This window comes from Balaenoptera physalus, assembly GCF_965194825.1.
Source record: "Balaenoptera physalus genome assembly, chromosome: 8".
Classification (NCBI taxonomy): Eukaryota; Metazoa; Chordata; class Mammalia; order Artiodactyla; family Balaenopteridae; genus Balaenoptera; species Balaenoptera physalus.
In genome coordinates, this window is record NC_138887.1 from 56,275,210 (window position 1) to 56,294,250 (window position 19,041).

Below are 19,041 nucleotides of genomic sequence, written 5' to 3' on the forward strand. Positions count from 1 at the left end.
ATGCTCTGCAATGAAGTGTTTGGCCCTAATCTAGCAGCACTTACTCACACTGAGCTAAAATTCTCTCTGTTCTAGGTTCTTTGGCCTCCTTAACATGGCTTTAGGTATGTTTTCTGCCACAGGGCCTTTGTGCTGACAGTCACCTGTGCCAGAAATGTGCTTCCCTCCCAGGAATTATAACCTCTCATGAAATATTTCCACTTTTCCTCCTTCCCATGGTACCATAGCAATTTCACAATATTTATGTGCTTGAGGAATTACTGTCTTTCCCACTACACTGTAGGGCCGAGTCTATAAGGCAGAATTTATGGAAGCTTTTGCTGACTTCTGTATATGTTGTGGTTAGCATGTTGCAAGATACATAATAAATTTGTGTGTCTTTCATCCATTTTTACACAGCACACCACACCAAAACTTTTCGCCTGAAAATGACAGCAGTTTATTATTTTTCTTACTTCTTTGGGTGAACTAGGCAGCTCTTCATATGCAATAAGTTAGTGGATGAGCTGGACCTGGGCTCAACTAGGATATTAGATCTTCCTCTTCACGTCATTTTCCACTCTGGATGTCTTCACAACAAGGAGTTCTCAGGACAGTGCTCCAAGAGAGGGAAAGTGGCATTTACAAGGCCATTGAGGCCTAGGCTGTGGAACTTGCACAACATCACTTCTGTTACGTTCTGTTGGTCAGAGTCACTAAGGCTAGTCCAGATGCAGGGCGGTGAAGAAAGAGATCTGCCTCTGGAAGGGAGATGTGGCATAGTGCCATTTCATAATGGCTTGCATACGGGATTGGGAAGAATTTGTGTCCATTTAAACAATCTACCGCTGTATTTAATAATAATTTAATTAATTATAAATGCAATTATAATTTAGTTTTGAAAACTAGTCCAGGAATTGGCTGGTATAAATGTTTTATAATGTTTTGTGTTTGTTTGGATTTTTATTTTATATACGCTGTGCTCTAAGAATGAGAAGAAATGGAGAGAGAGTGGTTCATCAATTCTAAGTGATAATAGGCAATCTAATCTCACATTTAAACAAATAAAACTTATTAGCAATATAAGAGCAGGAACTTAATCACTAGTGAATTGCCAGCAACTAGAACGGTGCCTGTCACATAAGAGGTATTCAGTAAATATTTGTTGAATGAATGAATGAGCAAAAATAATAGACATCCCTTTCTTTGGTCTCCCCTTTTATGATCCTAAGGAAGTCGCTTTCTGTTTTCATCTGTCTCAAATGATTAGGTTCTATATTTTGGGGGTAAGTAGCTGAATGAAAAGTAGTGTTCTTGCTCACATACGTATTTCCATGAATCCATAATAATGAACTCTGGCAAGATTTAGCAACACTGAAACATATTATGTAGGTATGAGTAATCTTATGATTATTTTACATTTGATGACTTACTAAAAAGGGCCTCCAAGAGATTTTGTTTTCGTACTGATAGATAAAAATAACAAGGAGTTATCCTCTGCAGTCTCTATAATCTGTTCATAATAGGAAACATCTCTGAGTCACTAACCTAAATGAGCGACTATAAATATCCAATAATATTTTGGATGAAATGACTTCGATACTGTATCTAGGTTCAGATTATATACTACTTTTTTGAACAAGGGTATCATTTTGTTCTTCCTCAAGTGAAAAATACAGATGACATTTTATTTAAATTCTGGAAAGCGATGAAACGTGTTGCTAAGTGTATTAATATAGCAAAAAATGTTGGTTTATTGATTTGTTGATGGTAATGCAAATTGATAAAGGTTTTCTCTTATAAAATATCTTCAACTATAATTCATCTCCATTTATCATCTGCTTATTTGGGCATAATTTCAAACAGGAGAAAATAGTATATGGGCTAGGCATATTTTTAAAATAAAAAATAAATAATACTAGAGAGAAAAGGAAAGGAAATGTTTCTTAGAATTACCCAACATGTACTTGAGTGTACCAGCACAATGATTAATCTCCAAATAATAATGCCTACATCTGTCTATTAGTTTATATACAAGTCAGCCTGAATATTTTATATAAATTATAGCATCTTGACTGGAAACAAAAACAGATCATGATATTTCAGGGAGTCATCTGGGTCCCTCAGGATATAAATCAGTGACAAAAAATGCAATCTAAATAATAATGGCTTTACTGATTCGTATGTTAGAGTATATAATACTTCAGTTTGATTAAAAATATCAATATTTTCAATATAACTCAAGTAGTCTGATTCTTATCCTTATCGTTTTTATACAAGATAATTAATGTGTGTGTAAAACCACTCCTCTGTAGATTGGGAAAAGGAGGATTGCCCCATTTTTTAATTCTAGTGTGAGAGAAGTTTTAAGGTGAACAGCATTTTCAAAATGCAAAGTTGTGGTTCTTGTTACAAAATTGGAAAAGGACTGCTGATGTGTGAAGAAAAACAAAAGGTAAAACACTTAACTAATTTTCAAAGAATAGAAACAAGTTTTATTAGAAGTTTTTTTTTTTTTTTAAGTTGTGAAGCTGTGTTAGTCGTCACAGAATATAGGTAAGGAAAATGATGTGTGAAGTAGCTAGAGAGGTGTAATTTTTTTCTTTATTTTTGTAAGTTTTACAAAACATAACATCTAAAATTTGGTTAGGAGAAACATTTAAAATGTCGCAAGGTATAATATGTTCTAATGATTCATAATTATTGATTTTAAATTATTCTATGACACTGAGGGTAGTAATAGAAAAGAATTAATAGGCCTTTCAGTGATGAAAAGTAGATGTGTTTTTCAAAACTATTTGTATAATCTCCTTCTTCACATGTTGAATTCCTTGTGTTTGAAACCGCTTTGCGTAGTGATTTCAGATGTCATTAATATTTTAACATGCAAAGCAAATGCCGATAGACAGAGTTACTTGTTTAATAATGTTGACTCCTTCTCATAGTCAAATGCAGAAAGTTACCAGTTAATTCATATTCTAGTTGTAAAGAGTTTTCCATGGGTCAGGTCAGAAAACTGGAGCTGTTTTTACTATAAGTGTACCTGAACTATTACATTTAATTAACTTCCCTGAAACTAAGTAGGTGCTCCTTCAATATCTGTCAGGCTATATATTAACACTAAAGAACCTTTATATTCTTATATCTGGTGCTTAAATAATTGATTGGTTTAGTACATTCAGTAAAAGCAAATAAAAAAGACAGAGAAAGAGGGAGACAGAGACAGAGAGAGAGAGACAAATATAACCAGGAAAGTCAATTGGTAAATGGTAGAAAGAGAGGGGATGTCGCAAGCAATTCTTTCACAGTCTAGGTCAGCATATTCAATTCATTATCCAGCTAGTTGTCCCAGCTGCCTGTGAAGGCCTTCCAGCTGTCATCCTAGGGAGCAGTATGTTGAGTGTGTGAACATAGTCCAGTCTCGTCCTCATTTTTAGTAAATGGAAAAACATCATTGTATCATGGCACCCAGAAGTGATCAGGCTCTTAATCACTTGCTCAAGTTACCAAATAGTAAAATCTATATATACCACTTAAAATGGGGGGAAAGTGGTGGTGATTCCTTTCCAGAGAGTAGAATACCCACAATTCCATAGTTCAGGACATCATACCAAAATCCATGGAAAGCAAAATTAACTCCACATTGCTTGGTAACTGTGGAATTAGAGCAAAGGAAGGAGGATGGGTTAAGGAACTCTGTTACCTAGACTCTTTGAAAAATCTGGCCACTTTCCTTCCTTAAAGAAATTTTGCTGTTCCCTTTTATTGTGTTCACTCTTAACAGCATCCTATAAACCTCCTTTTTGAGAACTTATCACAATTGATATTAAATCATTTCGTATATTTTTTCCTGACTAAAAATTAAGCATAATGTGAGCAGAGGCTTCTTCTGTCCTATGTACAAATGTAATTCCATTGCCTATCACAGTACCATGTCTAGAGTAGGTGCTCAGAACGTTGGATAAATGATTTTTTTTACCACTAGAGAGGAGAACAGTCTAGTTTCCCCTGACGTTCAGAGTTAGGCATGGAGACTTGCTAATTCCTGCATTTGTTGTGCCTTCCTCTTTTTGTTTCTATACATACGGAAGAGAGTTTTTGTGTTGTGGACGTTTTCTATTTATTAATACAATAATCCATTTAAAAGAAGTAGAGCTTTATTTTATATTGATGCATACAAACCTTCATTACATTTTCACTATCAATTTTGGCTAGGTTCTACATGTGTCTATTTATATTAGTGAGAAATACTCTACCTTAAATATTTCTGTACATAATCTCAGACATCATGGTATATTTTATTAATTCACATATCACCCACTGACTCTATTTCTAAGTTTTTGGATATGGAACAGGGGAAGGTGAGAAGTATGAACTTACCAACTGCTAACTAGTATGTGACTCTGATACAAGCATCAGTTGCAAATTTGGGACACTTCAAAAAGGGATGTTTTGTGAGTTTTTTCCCAAGATTATTTCAAGTATATAAACATGGAAATAATTCTTTAAAAATTCAGGGGATAGCAAGTCAGATGAGGAAAGCATATTCAGTGATATTTGCGTATCTAGTCACAAGATAAGCACAGGGAATTATGCTGAACAGAAATTCTCTACCTTAACTCCTTTATTTCAGTTACCACCAAATTTCACATTTAGAAAAATAGTATTGTATAACAAATATATCACTTCATTTGGATTTTCCAAATATCTCATTGATAATAATATATGTGAAAATTCTCTTAGAACTATAATGGACAGTGCTGTCAGTGTGCTTTTGGCTGCAAGAAACAGAATACACAAAATAAATAATGAGTCTATTTATAAATCTCACATGAGTAGAGATCCAGAAATGGACTGTTTCAGAATTGACTGATTAGGAAGTTCAACTCTATTCAGGAATCTGGGTCAGCATCTCTGGGTATCCCTTGCCTTTCCTTTCATGGTGGTAAGATGGCTGCTCCATTTCCAATTAGAATCTCCTTCCTTGACAACATTGAAAAACAGGGGAAAGAATGGGCCTAGCTTTCGCATTGTACATGTCTCTGTTTCAGAATGGAAAATCTCTCAGGTCCTGTTTGTCAGCGCTAGATTACATTGTCATCCTTAGTTGACTTATTTCAGGAGAGGGGAATTAAAAATACTTCTAAAGTAGAAATATGAACAAAAGAACCATTTAATGATGATCACCTATCTGACCTATAACATTTCCCTTATGGCTTAGAGAAAAGTTTCATGTGATGCTGCATTCATTATTATATTTAATGAGAGACAGTATGGGAAAAAAGCTAGACTTTCTGAGTTACATTTTGCTACTTCTCATATGATGTTGGGTGAGTGACTTCTAAACCTCATTGGGTTCACCTGTGACAGTGCCATGCTCAGTAACAACAGAAAACATGGCTATCACAAATTTCATTTAATCTCCCTAATAGTTTTCTTAAATAACTTTTTATGATTATGAAATACTTATTTTAATAATAGAGATCTAATTATTATTGAAAGATATTCAGGTCTAAACATCTTGGACACTGTTTAAACATTTTATAGGTTTAGTTTTATATTTCATATAATTATTAATTTATCATTGTTCTTTGGGGACTTACTATGTATGTATACTTCTTTAGACTCTGCAATATGGCATTAGTACTGCTTTTGTACTTTTCCATAAGACTATCCATCTCTTTTTACATACTAAGGTGGAATATTTTATGATTCTGTCTGAAGTTTCTGTAGCCTGTTTCATTGTCTCTTGAGGGCTTAACAAGCATACCCTAAGAATGAACATTAGATACAAGCATTTTTATATGTCATTTAAAAAAATATATCTTTACCTGTTGTGTGCAAACATGAAAAATGTTTGCTGTCTTCAGTGTGAATATAAAATGTCTCCACTGTAGTCATTACAGCCATGTTCCTTCCTTATGAAATAATGTTATCAACATTATTCTTTTGCTATGAGAGAGTATAAATTGCTATTTTAAAAAAACATAGATTTGAGGGTTTCAATAAAATGTTCTTTTTATAAAATATAATCATATTAAGAGTAATACCTCATTACATTTAGGAATAAATGAGTAACCCTATAAACAATGTCTGGTGTAACGTCTCTTGGCAATGAAAAACAAAACTGAATTGAGTTCTATGACATAAATGTACCATTTTTTTTTTTTTTTTAGTTTTATTTATTTATTTATTTATGGCTGTGTTCGGTCTTCGTTTCTGTGCGAGGGCTTTCTCTAGTTGCGGCAAGCGGGGGCCACTCCTCATCACGGTGCGCGGGCCTCTCATTATCGCGGCCTCTCTTGTTGCGGAGCACAGGCTCCAGACGCGCAGGCTCAGTAGTTGTGGCTCACGGGCCCAGTCGCTCCGCGGCATGTGGGATCCCCCAAGACCAGGGCTCGAACCCGTGTCCCCTGCATTGGCAGGCAGACTCTCAACCACTGCGCCACCAGGGAAGCCCATAAATGTACCATTTTAAACACTTACCCTATTGCTGTAAGTCAACAGTGACACATCTCTCATCACCACTATTGTTAGCCAAATTCAAAATTCCTGCTGTGTTTCTAGAGTATTCCATCAAATTGTAAGACTAAATTTTGTATTAAAATAAAGTTATTGAATTGTTAGAAACATTGTTCTCCATGAGAAAATAATTTTAAAACCAGTTTTGAAATGACTGTTGAAACGCTTTCATAACAGGACAAAAATGAAAGCAAACTAATATAAATGATGAGATTTTTGAAACATCTTTAATGAGTAAAAAATATTCATTTAAAGTCCATTTTAACTAAGCTACTTAGGACATTATGTTTTTGCTTTCATTTTAAAAGCAAAGGTTGGGGCTTCCCTGGTGGCACAGTGGTTAAGAATCCGCCTGCCAATGCAAGAGACACGGGTTCGATCCCTGGTCTGGGAAGATCCCACATGCCGTGGAGCAACTAAGCCCGTGCGCTGCAACTACTGAGCCTGCACTCTAGAGCCTGCGAACCACAACTACTGAAGCCCACACACCTAGAGCCGGTGCTCCGCAACAAGAGACACCCCCACAATGAGAAACCCACTCACCGCAACTAGAGAAAGCCCGCTCGCAGCAATGAAGACCCAACGCAGCCAAAAATAAAATAAATTTTAAAAAATAAATAAATTTTAAAAATAAAATAAAAGCAAAGGTCGGGGCTTCCCTGGTGGCTCAGTGGTTAAGGATCCGCCTGCCAACGCAGGGGACATGGGTTTGAGCCCTGGCCCGGGAAGATCCCACATGCCGCAGAACAACTAAGCCCGTGTGCCACAACTACTGAGCCTGCGCTCTAGAGCCTGTGAGCCACAACTACTGAGCCCATGTGCCACAACTCCTGAAGCCCACACTCCTAGAGCCCATGCTCCGCAACAAGAGAATCCACAGCAATGAGAAGCCTGCGCACCACGATGAGGAGTAGCCCCCTCTCGCCGCAACTAGAGAAAGCCCGCACGCAGCAACGAAAACCCAACGCAGCCAAAAATAAATAAATAAATAAATTTATAAAAAAATAAATAATAAGCAAAGGTCAGAGGATTTTATTATCTGATGAGCATGTTATTCATACAGTATAGATAGAGTCAGTTAAGGATGCTTGAAAAGGGATTCAGGTGTCTATTAGAAGAGTTCAGTTTTATACACATATAAATGGTCTTCCAATAGCTGCTATATCACCACGAAATACATGAAAATAACAAAAGAAGCACACCTGTGAGAAAAAGTTGACATTTAATTTAAGAGTAATTTCATTGCATTAAAACTTTCTGTGTGTTTATGACTTTAGAGTTTTCTACAGTAAGGTAAATGAGGCAATTTCACCCTTTTTATGTTGCATCTTTGTTAGGCGTGAGCGTCATATCTAATTAGGTTCTTTGGTATTATTTTTGGTAAATGCACTGGCAATTCATGTTTGTTTTGTTTTATGTTTGCTGCATTAATATTACTTAGCAGACAAAGTTTAAAAAAAAAAACAAAAAACCTTTGTAAACCAGGAAGAAAAGTTCCAAGGAAAATATATTGCTAGAAATTAAAATGCCTATTTGAACAGAACTTGTAGAACTAAATATTAACTAAATTTCATTATGACAAGAATAGTTTTTTTACCTGAGCAATATCTCTGACCACATTTTCCTGAGGATATATAAAAGAAGCAGAATTACTGGTAGTAAGAAAATGCCTGGTAAATGGGAGCTAATTTTATTTTTCCCTGACCATCTGGTAGCCAAGCACTTTACATATTAAACTGAAGCCTGTAGACTTACAATTAAATTCATTGAAATAAGGTTTAGTATATTAATGACTTAAAATTATAACAGTATGAATAACTTTTTTTGTAGCACATTTGTCATCATACCTGTAATCACAAAACCTGTATAAGAACATAATAAATTTGACTCTGGTGTGAATATTTCATAGTGGGTTAAATGTCCAGTTACCTTGTTCTTAAAATCCACAGCTATATGTTTTCTCTGACAAATCTGAGTTTGAATTATTTGGATCATTTTCTAATGTGAGCCATAAAAATAAATAGCATACATGCTTAAATGTGTTTTTTTGCATTGCTACAACCTAAAGACCAGTTTGGTTGAAAAAAAATAAAATTTAACAGCTTTTAATTTGTCATATGGAATCTGATTCTATGTGCTTTTTATTACCTCCATATATTTATCTAAGTGAAACATAAAATGGTTGTAATAATGGAGAATTTAAAGCAGCTTTTGCACATGAGCAGTAATGCTAACTAATATGGTGAATAAAGACCGAATGTAAATTCTCAGAATTTGTTTCGTGTGATGTGTTTGCTAAAATGAGTATATCTTGGTTAGCTGATACAAGCTCCTCATCATCCTGGTTAAGCTATGAAGAACTTTGATGGACAGAATGGAAAAAAAAAATAGGGAGTAACCATTTACATGCAGTTGGAAGCCATATGTGTGTGTGTGTGTGTGTGTGTATATGTATGTATATATATAATTTTCAAACTGTAATACAGTGTACATTATATCATTACATCACAGAACCTGTCAAAATGTAAACTCATAGCCCTTTCTTTACTGGAGTAATGCTTTGATATTCCCACATATACCTCTAGAGATAACCTAGGTATGGCAGAAATCAGTATAATCTAATACCACCAGTTCCTATTGATTCTCCCTCATTTATGTCTCTTAAATTCAGCCTCTCCTTTCCATTTTCCTTGCCCCTTGGTTTAGGCCTTGAATTCTATTTCATTTGTACTATTCCAACAGCCACATTTCTGTCCACAGCACCAACATTTCGCCATTCCAGCCCAATTATTCATTTCTATGAGTTTTATTTATCCAACAAAGCTGGCTATGTCACTTCACTGCTAACAGACTTCTTTCAGACATCCTACAAATCTATAATATCAAGTCCAAACCCCTTAACTTGGCATACCCATTCTGAAAAAGACCCTAGTTAGCCCATACTTAGGCAATCTGTTAAGTCACACTGCACTCCTAAAAACACCAGAACTTGTCTCGCCTTCCTCCTGTTTGCCTTCTACTTATCCATTATAATGAATGCTATCGTCTCTTCTAAAGCTTTCTGGACCTCTCGAGGTAAAAGCAGGTGATTCACTGAAGTGTTTTTTCACAATATTTTGCTCATATTTAATTTAGAGAATTAACTTTTCAATGATTTTATATGCCCATAATCTTAACCATTCTGAGCTCCTTAGAGACAAAGATAATCGTGTTCATATTTGTATCTTTAGAACTAAACACAGCATATGGAAGTGAATGTTCTCACTAAACATTTGTTGAATGAATGACTGGATGAATAAATGAATCCAGGAAGGTCTGGATAAAAGGCCAACAGAAAAATATTATTAGAAAACTTGTTGAATGTAGAAAGACAATTTCAAACAGTCATAAAACATATACTATGTATTATTCTGATTGTCTGGAGACCATTTCACACAGAACAATATTTTCCTCTCAATTTATTGAATGATATATTTTTCATGATAATGATGAATCAATAGGAAAATATTTTTAATTTTCCATAAACTAAATTTTCCATTAACTTCAGCCATTGTATAAATTTGTAAAACTACATTTATTCTATAAAGTACATTATTTGCATTAATTTAATATAAACTTACATGTAAACTCAGGCCCACAGATCTTACTGTTAAATGTTTGCCCTGTTCTATCTAACTAGCTATCATCTATTTCTGTCTACTCAGATATATTAAATCAGGCCATAAGCCAAGGAGATATTCTCCAGAAAAGAATAATGATTCATGGTGCTAGAGTCCTATAAAACTTATCTTGGTTTTCAGATTATTGGCCTTAATATGGTGATTAATGCAAGAAGGGCTAGTGAAAATTTTGTAAGCAAATAAAACCTTGTATGAGGCTAAATATTACTGGGTATGTCTAGATAGATAAGATTACTTCTATAGTTTGTAATTTTATATCAGAGAACTCTATACAACACAGCTTAATAATAAGCACTGTATTAGGTTCCATGTCATTTTACATAACAAGTAAGAGGGCTGCATTAAACAGTAAGGTCCTTGCCAAGTGTCTTTTTTAATTGTTGAAATGTTTTACATTCTAATGTGAAAAGTACATATCCATGTTTATAAGGAAAAAATAATTTGTTGTGAGAGAGATATTTGAATATCATTATAAAAATTTCTTTTTGTTTTGCCTTCATGTGAGAAAGCATGTATCCCATTTTACCTGTATTTTCTTCTAATTGAGGGCATGATAGCTTGTTAGACTATGTATAATTAAAAACTGCAGCTTTTCGTGAGAATGAATTTTTAAATCCACTACTGGCTAATATAAAAATCTAGTCAGCCTTTGTAAAATTACATTAAATGATCATTAATTTAATTATCTGGTACAAAGAAACAAAGATACAGTCATTGAGTTGTGGGAGAAAATAAATTTTGAGCATCTTACTTCCAGATTAAATACTGAAATAGATTAAACTATATTTTCTTTGTAACTGCATGTTGATAAAATATATTACTTCTTTAGTTCTTTCATGCTGTATCATAATTTCCCACTATTGTTCATATAACAGGACAGTATCTTTAAAAAATAATTAATAGTTATCCAAAAATTACTAAATTTTATCTTTATGGATGACTACTATTTTTTCTTTTTAATATACTTTCCAATAATGATAATTTCTAATGAATGCATAGACATCTAGAAAAATTGAGGATATTTAAGTTTGGTCTCCTTTTCCTCATGAAAAGCCTAGACTTTTCTTTTTTTTCTCTCTCTGTATGATTACAGAGTGGCTGTTCTAAAATCAAGTTGTCTAAGAACAAGCTAAGAATCATAAGCACTAAAACCATATTTCAAAATCTGAGCAACCAATATTATAGAAAAGGCAAAGGTAAACTTGAATCTGTCAGATCAATACATTCCTATAATCCCCTCCGGGACAATCATATAATTTGATGCTAACAGTTAAACTCTGAAAATTATGTGACCATCTATTACATAATGGATGGTACGTGTCCTCAAACCTTTTCTATCACTTATAATACAAGACAGGCCTACCCCATTTTTAAAAATCCCTTCTGTTATTGATAATTGCCTAAGTTGCTTCTTCCTTTCCTTTTTCAGAATGAAGAACAAATTTTGGTATTTTGAGTTTGGCACATCTGAAACTTTCTCAGCCACCTGCAAGAAGCTACATGAATCTGTAGAAATAGAAGTAAGAAAATGAATTATCTTTATAATACTATGAAATGGCTTGAGTTTGATTATTAATATGTTGTGCTAGCCCATGGAAGGAGTTAGAATTTTAGTGACTCATATAGCTTTACCCAAGATTCTAAAACATCATTTCTGTCACTCATTGAGAATCTAGCACATCTGAAATACTAATATAAAGTTAAGTTTGAATATGAGTTGTTTAATACAGCATAAAAGAATGAGAGGTGGAACACAACTTTAGAAATCAATGGGCATAGTATGGACAGAAAAATGTAAGATGAAAGTACTTGAAGGGAAAGAAAAAAAGTTGCAAAATACATTTTTTAAAACTTATTATTTTCAGGTCTCAATATCTTATAACCTTTAAAACACAGTTCACTAAAATTGTACTTACTTTTATGAATAAAGTTTTAAAAATATACTTTTCCATTCCCATTCCCATTCATTAACTAGGTTTTTTCTCAGTTCCTGAGGTTGCCGTTTCCCCATTACATTTGTAGGAAGTGGAAAAGCCAAGAAAGAGAGCAAAGATAGCAAGAGAAGATACACTTTAAAAAGATTTAGAGCAAATACGTCTACCAAAAATATAGACATTGTAGGACTAAAAATTTTGGGGACAAGTTATAATAGAAAATGAGTTAGTTTTATTGAGAGATTTTTAGGGGTTAAAGAAAAAGGAAAAGTTATATTTTGTTAAGTTGTAAAGACAAATCAAAGGAACAGAATTATGAAACAAGGACATCTAATGACTAGCTGATATGAATTGAGAAATACTGGCTCTAACACTTTTCTTTTTAAAAAGAAATAAATAACTTGTCTACTGAGACCTAAGTCATTAGTGGCAAATATTAGGGTAATAAGTTTGGTAGACAAAAGTAGTTATGGACCACAGAGAATCATAATAATGGACTGGCTAGGTTCTTCATTATCCCAGCTTTCTAACTTACTGTTAATGATAATAACAGCAAAAGTGGTAGTATTTCAGAATGTAATCTTTTTGGACTTTTTCCTCATCATGATTGACAAATAAATTGAAGTATTAGGGGTAGAATTGATTGTCATGGAACGGAAAAAGCCCTTCATGACTGAATCAGATCATAACCCTGAAAAGGGATATAATCACAAAAGGTGAAGAATTTGGGCTCCTTAGGCACTTACTGTGATTGCTATTTGTGATGATAAATATGTGTATGTTATTTATATATATAAGTATATATATACTTATACAGCTATATGTACATATATATTTATAAAAATCATCTAAGATCTCCCTTTACCTTCAAAGCTCATTATTTAAGAAATCATTATATAGTAGATTTTGAGCATTTCTGCCCTCAGAAACCGATGCTTGAAGAAAATCTGCAGCAAAAGACAAAAATGAAAAAAATTTAAAGTATGGCTTCTGGTTGAATATAGGGTGGATACCCTGAAGCCTCTTGCACCTCTCCTTACTTTCTCCTACCACTGAACGTAGATTGAAAAAAAATTATCTAAGAGAGGTATTTCATGTTCATGGATAGGTAAACTCAACATTGTTGTGATGTTAGTTCTTCTCAACTTCAGCTAAAGATTTAGTATAATCCCAAAATTCCAGTAAATTATTCTGTGAATATCAACAAACTGATTCTAAAGTTTATCCTGAGAGTCAAAAGACTGAGAATAGCGAACACAATCTTGAAGGAGAAGAACAAAGTTGGAGGACTGACACTACCTGACTTCAAGACTTACTGTAAAGTAGTCAAAACAATGTGATATTGGTGAAAGAACAGACAAATCGATGAAACAGAATATAGAGCCAAGAAATAGATTCCCATAAATACAGTCTGCTCTTCTTTGACAAAGGATGAAAGGCAATACAATGGAGCAAAGAAGGTTTTTTAAACAAATGGTGCTGTGATGACTGGACATCCACAGGCAAAAAAAAAAAAAATCTATTCACATTTCTTCACCCTTAACAAAAATGAACTCAAAATGGATCACAGAGCTAAATGTAAAATGCAAAACTTTAAAACTTCTAGAAGATAACATAGGAGGAAACCTAGATGGCCTTGGATATAGTGATGCTTTTTAGATACAACACCAAAGGCACAATCCATGAAAGAAATAATTGATAAGTTGGACTTCACTGAAATTAAAAATGTCTGCTCTTTGAAAGACAATGTCAGGAGAATGAGAAAACAGGCCACAGACTAAGAGAAAATATTTGCAAAAGACATACCTGATAAAGGACTTTGTATATTCAAAATATACAAAGAACTCCTACAACTCAACAATGAGAAAATAAACAACCGTCTTGAAAACTGGGCCAAAGACTTCAACTGATACCTCACCCAAGGAGCTATACAGATGGCAAATAAGCAGCTGAAATGACACTCCATATCATATTTCATCAGGGAAATGCAAATTAAAACAGCAGTGAAATACCACTACACACCTGTTAGGGTATTGAAAACCCTAAAAGCTGGTGAGGATGTGGAGCAATAGGAAGTCTGATTCACAGCTGGTGGGAATGCAGAATGGTACAGCCACTTTGGAAGACAGTTTGGAAGTTTCTTACAAAGCTAAACATACCCTTACAGTATGATCCAGCAATCATAGTCCTTGGTATATACCTAAAGGAGTTGAAAACGTATATTAACACAAAAACATGCACATGGATGTTAGTAACAACTTATTTAATAATTGCCAAAACTTGGAGGCAAACAAGAGGTCCTTTAGTAGATGAATGGGAAAATAAGTTGTGGTATATCCAGACAATGGAATATTATTCAGTGCTGAAAAGCTACCAAGCTGTGAAAAGACATGGAGCAACCTTAAATACATTTTCCTAAGTGAAAGAAAGCAATGTGAAAAGGCTACATACTGTATGATGTGAACATATGGCATTCTGGAAAAGGTAAAACTATGAAGGCAGTAAAAAGATCAGTGGTTGCCAATTAAGGGGGACAGAGGAAGGAATAGGCAAAGCACAGAGGATTTTTAGGGCAATAAAAATACTCCATGTGATGCAATGGTGGTGGCTACAGGTCATTATACAGTTGTTCAAAGCCATAGAATGTATACCAAGAGTGAACCCTAATGGACACTATAAACTTTGGGTGATTATGATGTGTTAATGTAGGTCCATCAGTTGGAACAAATGTACCACTCTGGTGGGGCTGTTGATAATGGGAGAGGCTGTGTATGTGTGGGGACAGGGTATACAGGAAATCTCTGTACCTTCCCCTCAATTTTGCCATGAGCTTTAAACTGCTCTAAAAAGTAAAGTCTCAATTTACAAAAAACAAACATCGATCTATAGTATAATATTATGTATGTCACAAAGTGAAAAATGTCCAAGGAAAAGTTTTTGTCATATAGCAAAAGACGTGTGATAAAACTAGGTATGGAAAACATTGATTTTAACATTACAAGTGATAAAATTCGGTGATTTTGTTCCACTGAGCTTTACGTCTTGAGAAAAACTCTTTCGGGTCATGTTTCTACATGCCCTCTAAGTCTGGCTTCCCAGCTCTGCATTTACTGCCTTATTCTATGCACCACTGGAGTGGCATTTATAAATCAGAGACAGCACTGTGCACTCCCCATTGTATTGTTTCATATCTTGAAATACTGTTATAATTTTATGAATTTATCTTAACTCTAAAGCTTGTTTTGTGTGTGTGTGTGTGTGTGTGGATGGATGGTAATGTAAAATCTGCTTCTCTACTCACTTTTTAATGAATCCAGTCTATCATATTAGCAGAATATGCCTTTCTACCCTCAAGGTTACTTCATAATTAAATATAATAAAAACAGCAGTTTGGAAATTTGATTCTGTTTGCTGTTGCTTCCTGGCCTAAAATTATACCAACCATGGTTTGAAAATATATGAGAGAATAAAACCACTTCAGTACAAGAGTACCTCAAGTAATGGATATATGTTTTAATGACAGCTTCTTCCAAACAAAGCATTTGCTGTGTGACCCTTTACTTCATATCTCTCTTTCATTTAGGAAGCTTTTTTCTGAAAAAGGTGTATATTTGGAATAATATTAATATCACGGGCTAATAGTTGATGAAAATAATAGCTAAGATTTATCTATTATTAAATATACCTCATGCTTGGTGCTAAGCAATGCACATCCATTACCTGACTTAGTCTTCCTCAAAATCCTATGATTTAGAGAGATTCTGTTGCATCTCTATTGCAGAGACACACATATGAGCATTTTCTTTCATGATTTAAAAAAAAAAAACACAAGAATTGTGTTGCTTGCTGCCAAAATGTTTAAGGAAACAAATCGACTGGAGAATGGAAATATAAATATATACATAGAGAGATTAACAAAGGTGAAATTTTTAGTTTTAAGAATTTCAGTTATCTTTTAACTTTGTAACAAAAGATAAAGAAATAAAAAGATAGGGCTTCCCTGGTGGCGCAGTGGTTGAGATCTGCCTGCCAGTGCAGGGGACACAGGTTCGAGCCCTGGTCTGGGAAGATCCCACATGCCGCGGAGCAACTAGGCCCGTGAGCCACAACTACTGAGCCTGCGCGTCTGGAGCCTGTGCTCCACAACAAGAGAGGCCGCGATAGTGAGAGACCCGCGCACCGCGATGAAGAGTGGCCCCCGCTTGCCACAACTAGAGAAAGCCCTCGCACAGAAACGAAGACCCAACACAGCCATAAATAAATAAATAAAATTAAAAAAAAAAAGAAATAAAAAGATAAAATGAAAAGCTTTAAATTTACAAGATAATATATTAAAAGCAAAGTTTGTATTAAACTACCTGGGGCATGGATATGTACCTGAGAATCTCAGGTCAACATCTGGGATTGAAGCTTACAAAGTTCATGAGTTTTTAATTTGTTCCATGTACCAGGCAAAGTTCATGAGAGAATAAAATGGCCCATTCTCCAAAGTATTTGAGTCTTTTGGTATTCGGTAAGACTTGGGAGGGTGGTATATTTTAAGGCCAGGAATTTCCATCCTCAGATACTGACCTTTGTCTTAATGATTAAGTATTTCTACAAAACCTAAATGAGCTCAAGAATTAACAAATTGCAAGAAGAGTGTCAGGGACACAGAATAAATTAGCAGAATTTGAAAGATAAGATTCTGATTGCCCAGTAACCTGGAAAGCACAGAGTTATTAAAGGCAGTAGGGCAGATTTTCACAGCTTAGTCTGTGCTCCACCTATATCAAAATCATCCTGGATGATCTCTCAGTATGTATTTAGAGAACCTTAGCCCATCCTTACCCCTACCAAAACACCATCTTGGAGTAGTAGAAATGAAACGTGTGAATGAACATTTCTTTTTTAAACCCTTTATTGAGGGTTGACCTACAAAAAGCTGTACATATTTAATGTAGACAACTTAATGAGTTTGGAGAAAAGAATATACCCATGAAACTATCATCATTATCAAAGCCATCAACATTTCGTCACCTCCAAAAGTATCTCCCTGCCCTCTTTCTGTGTGTGCGCGCGCATGTGTGATAAGAACGTCAAAAGATCTTCCCTCTCTTCTAAAGCTTCCCAGGTGATTTCTTTTTTTTTGCAATGAAATTCTAGAAACAATGATGAAGGGAGACATTAAAGGTGTGGACCTCAACAAAGATGGTCCTAGTAAACAAAAATTGGACTCATTAAGTCCAAAGCAAAAAAAATACCTCCCTGTTCCAGGAAAGTACAAGACATGTGGGGTTGAGGTACTGTTACCATTTCATTAAGATAAATACATTATAATTTTTCTTAGGAGAGTGAGGAAGAAATGAGACAGATGAAAGGTGACCAAAGGTGAAATTTCTCTTCTATAGTTACCACAAGTTATTTTTAATGAGATAACTTTTGGTAAGAAATTTAATATTCCAGCAATAATTTCTGGCTTTCACAGAATCTCCTGAAAGAGAGAAACATGTAAAATTAAAGTGCTTTTCTGCTGATACTTACAGCTAATGCTTGATATCTTGAACCAGCAGTGTTATTGTTGCTATCAACATGTTCAGCAACTGTGTGTGTGCATACATGGTACCAGTTTCAAATATTCCTGTTTTCCAGGTGTGCTTCCATCTTCCTCTCCTTTACCAGTTATCTCCCATTCCACTCTAAAAAAAATCTTGCGATTATCTACAATCAGCACTTTTGTCACCATCACTGGACTGCCAGCTAACAGTAAAATCACCTAAAAGGCATGTTCTGAGTCCCTATATCACACTGTGTTTTGTGGATAATACTTTTCAAATGCATTTCAGAAAACACGGAGCTTAATCACTGGGAAAATATAGAGTACCACAGCCTTCTAATAGCAGAAGAGATCCCATTAAGCCATTTATATGTACGTTTTAATTTGTAGGTTTGCTGCTGTAGTTTTCTGCAAAACATAAATAGTTTTATCCTATGAATTACGTATGAATTTGCAGAAACTCTTCTAAAAGCAGGTATATTTCAGTCATTTTACACCATACCATTTTAAACAATGAACAAAGCAATGTTTTTATGTTTCATTAAGTAAAATTATGAATAATTTTTATCTGACCTGGGCATAGAATTAGACTCACTGTGAAAAAATATTTACAGTTTATCATTAATCATATCTCATCAGATTTATTATCCACACTTTTATGGCTCTCCAAAGTTCTTCACATGTTTTAAATATTTCTGTCAAGTGATATGTTAACTGAATCTAAAACACTAAATTCACATATAAAAGTTTGTCTTTAACACTTCTGTATAATGTGGTGCAGGGTATATTTATAAACTAGGATTAAAATATATTGGAAGAAAAATTTAAACCATATTCTTTTAGGTAAATTTGTCTCTAGAATAAGATCTTCCATTTCAAAACTGAAAAGAGTGGACAATGGCCTCACAACATTGCACTCTGAAAATAGCTCCCATAGTAGTATACGTAAACGACTTCTCTTCAACATAATAAAAATATTCAGGATTTATTGACTAACCAAGGCTGTTAGCTTTTAAGCTTTTATATTCTTTTCCTCTGTAGCTACCTTTTTAAAAATCATAAATCTTCAAAGTGGATGAAAATATTATCTGACACAGTATTATAACTTGTTTATATTTCATAGCCTTCACCTCAGCTTTTATTTCCATGCACTCAACTGGTGTGCTACAACTCCTGGTCTTCATCAGAACCAGCACTGGAAATTTCCAGACTAACGAACATAACGTTAAAGCAAACAGAGGAAGGTAGCCTGGGGTCAAAAACTAGTGGAAACAAATTATTAATAAGTAGGTATTTATGTAAGTACACTGTCCTCCTTTCACAGGAACTTCAGTGTTCTTCATTGGTCCTTCTTCTTTGGAATTTCTTAAGGATTTTTTTCACTTTTCAC

The 19,041-nt window shown here is 34.4% G+C and overlaps 1 protein-coding gene across 1 annotated transcript in view; it reads left to right on the forward strand.

Moving 5' to 3' along the window:
* DGKB (diacylglycerol kinase beta) overlaps positions 1–19,041 on the forward strand; it is a 925,979-nt gene that overhangs the window by 716,423 nt on the left and 190,515 nt on the right. The window contains exon 24 of the mRNA XM_082472689.1: positions 11,611–11,701. Coding sequence (XP_082328815.1) covers positions 11,611–11,701 — 91 coding nt within the window. The remainder of the gene's footprint in view (positions 1–11,610; positions 11,702–19,041) is intronic.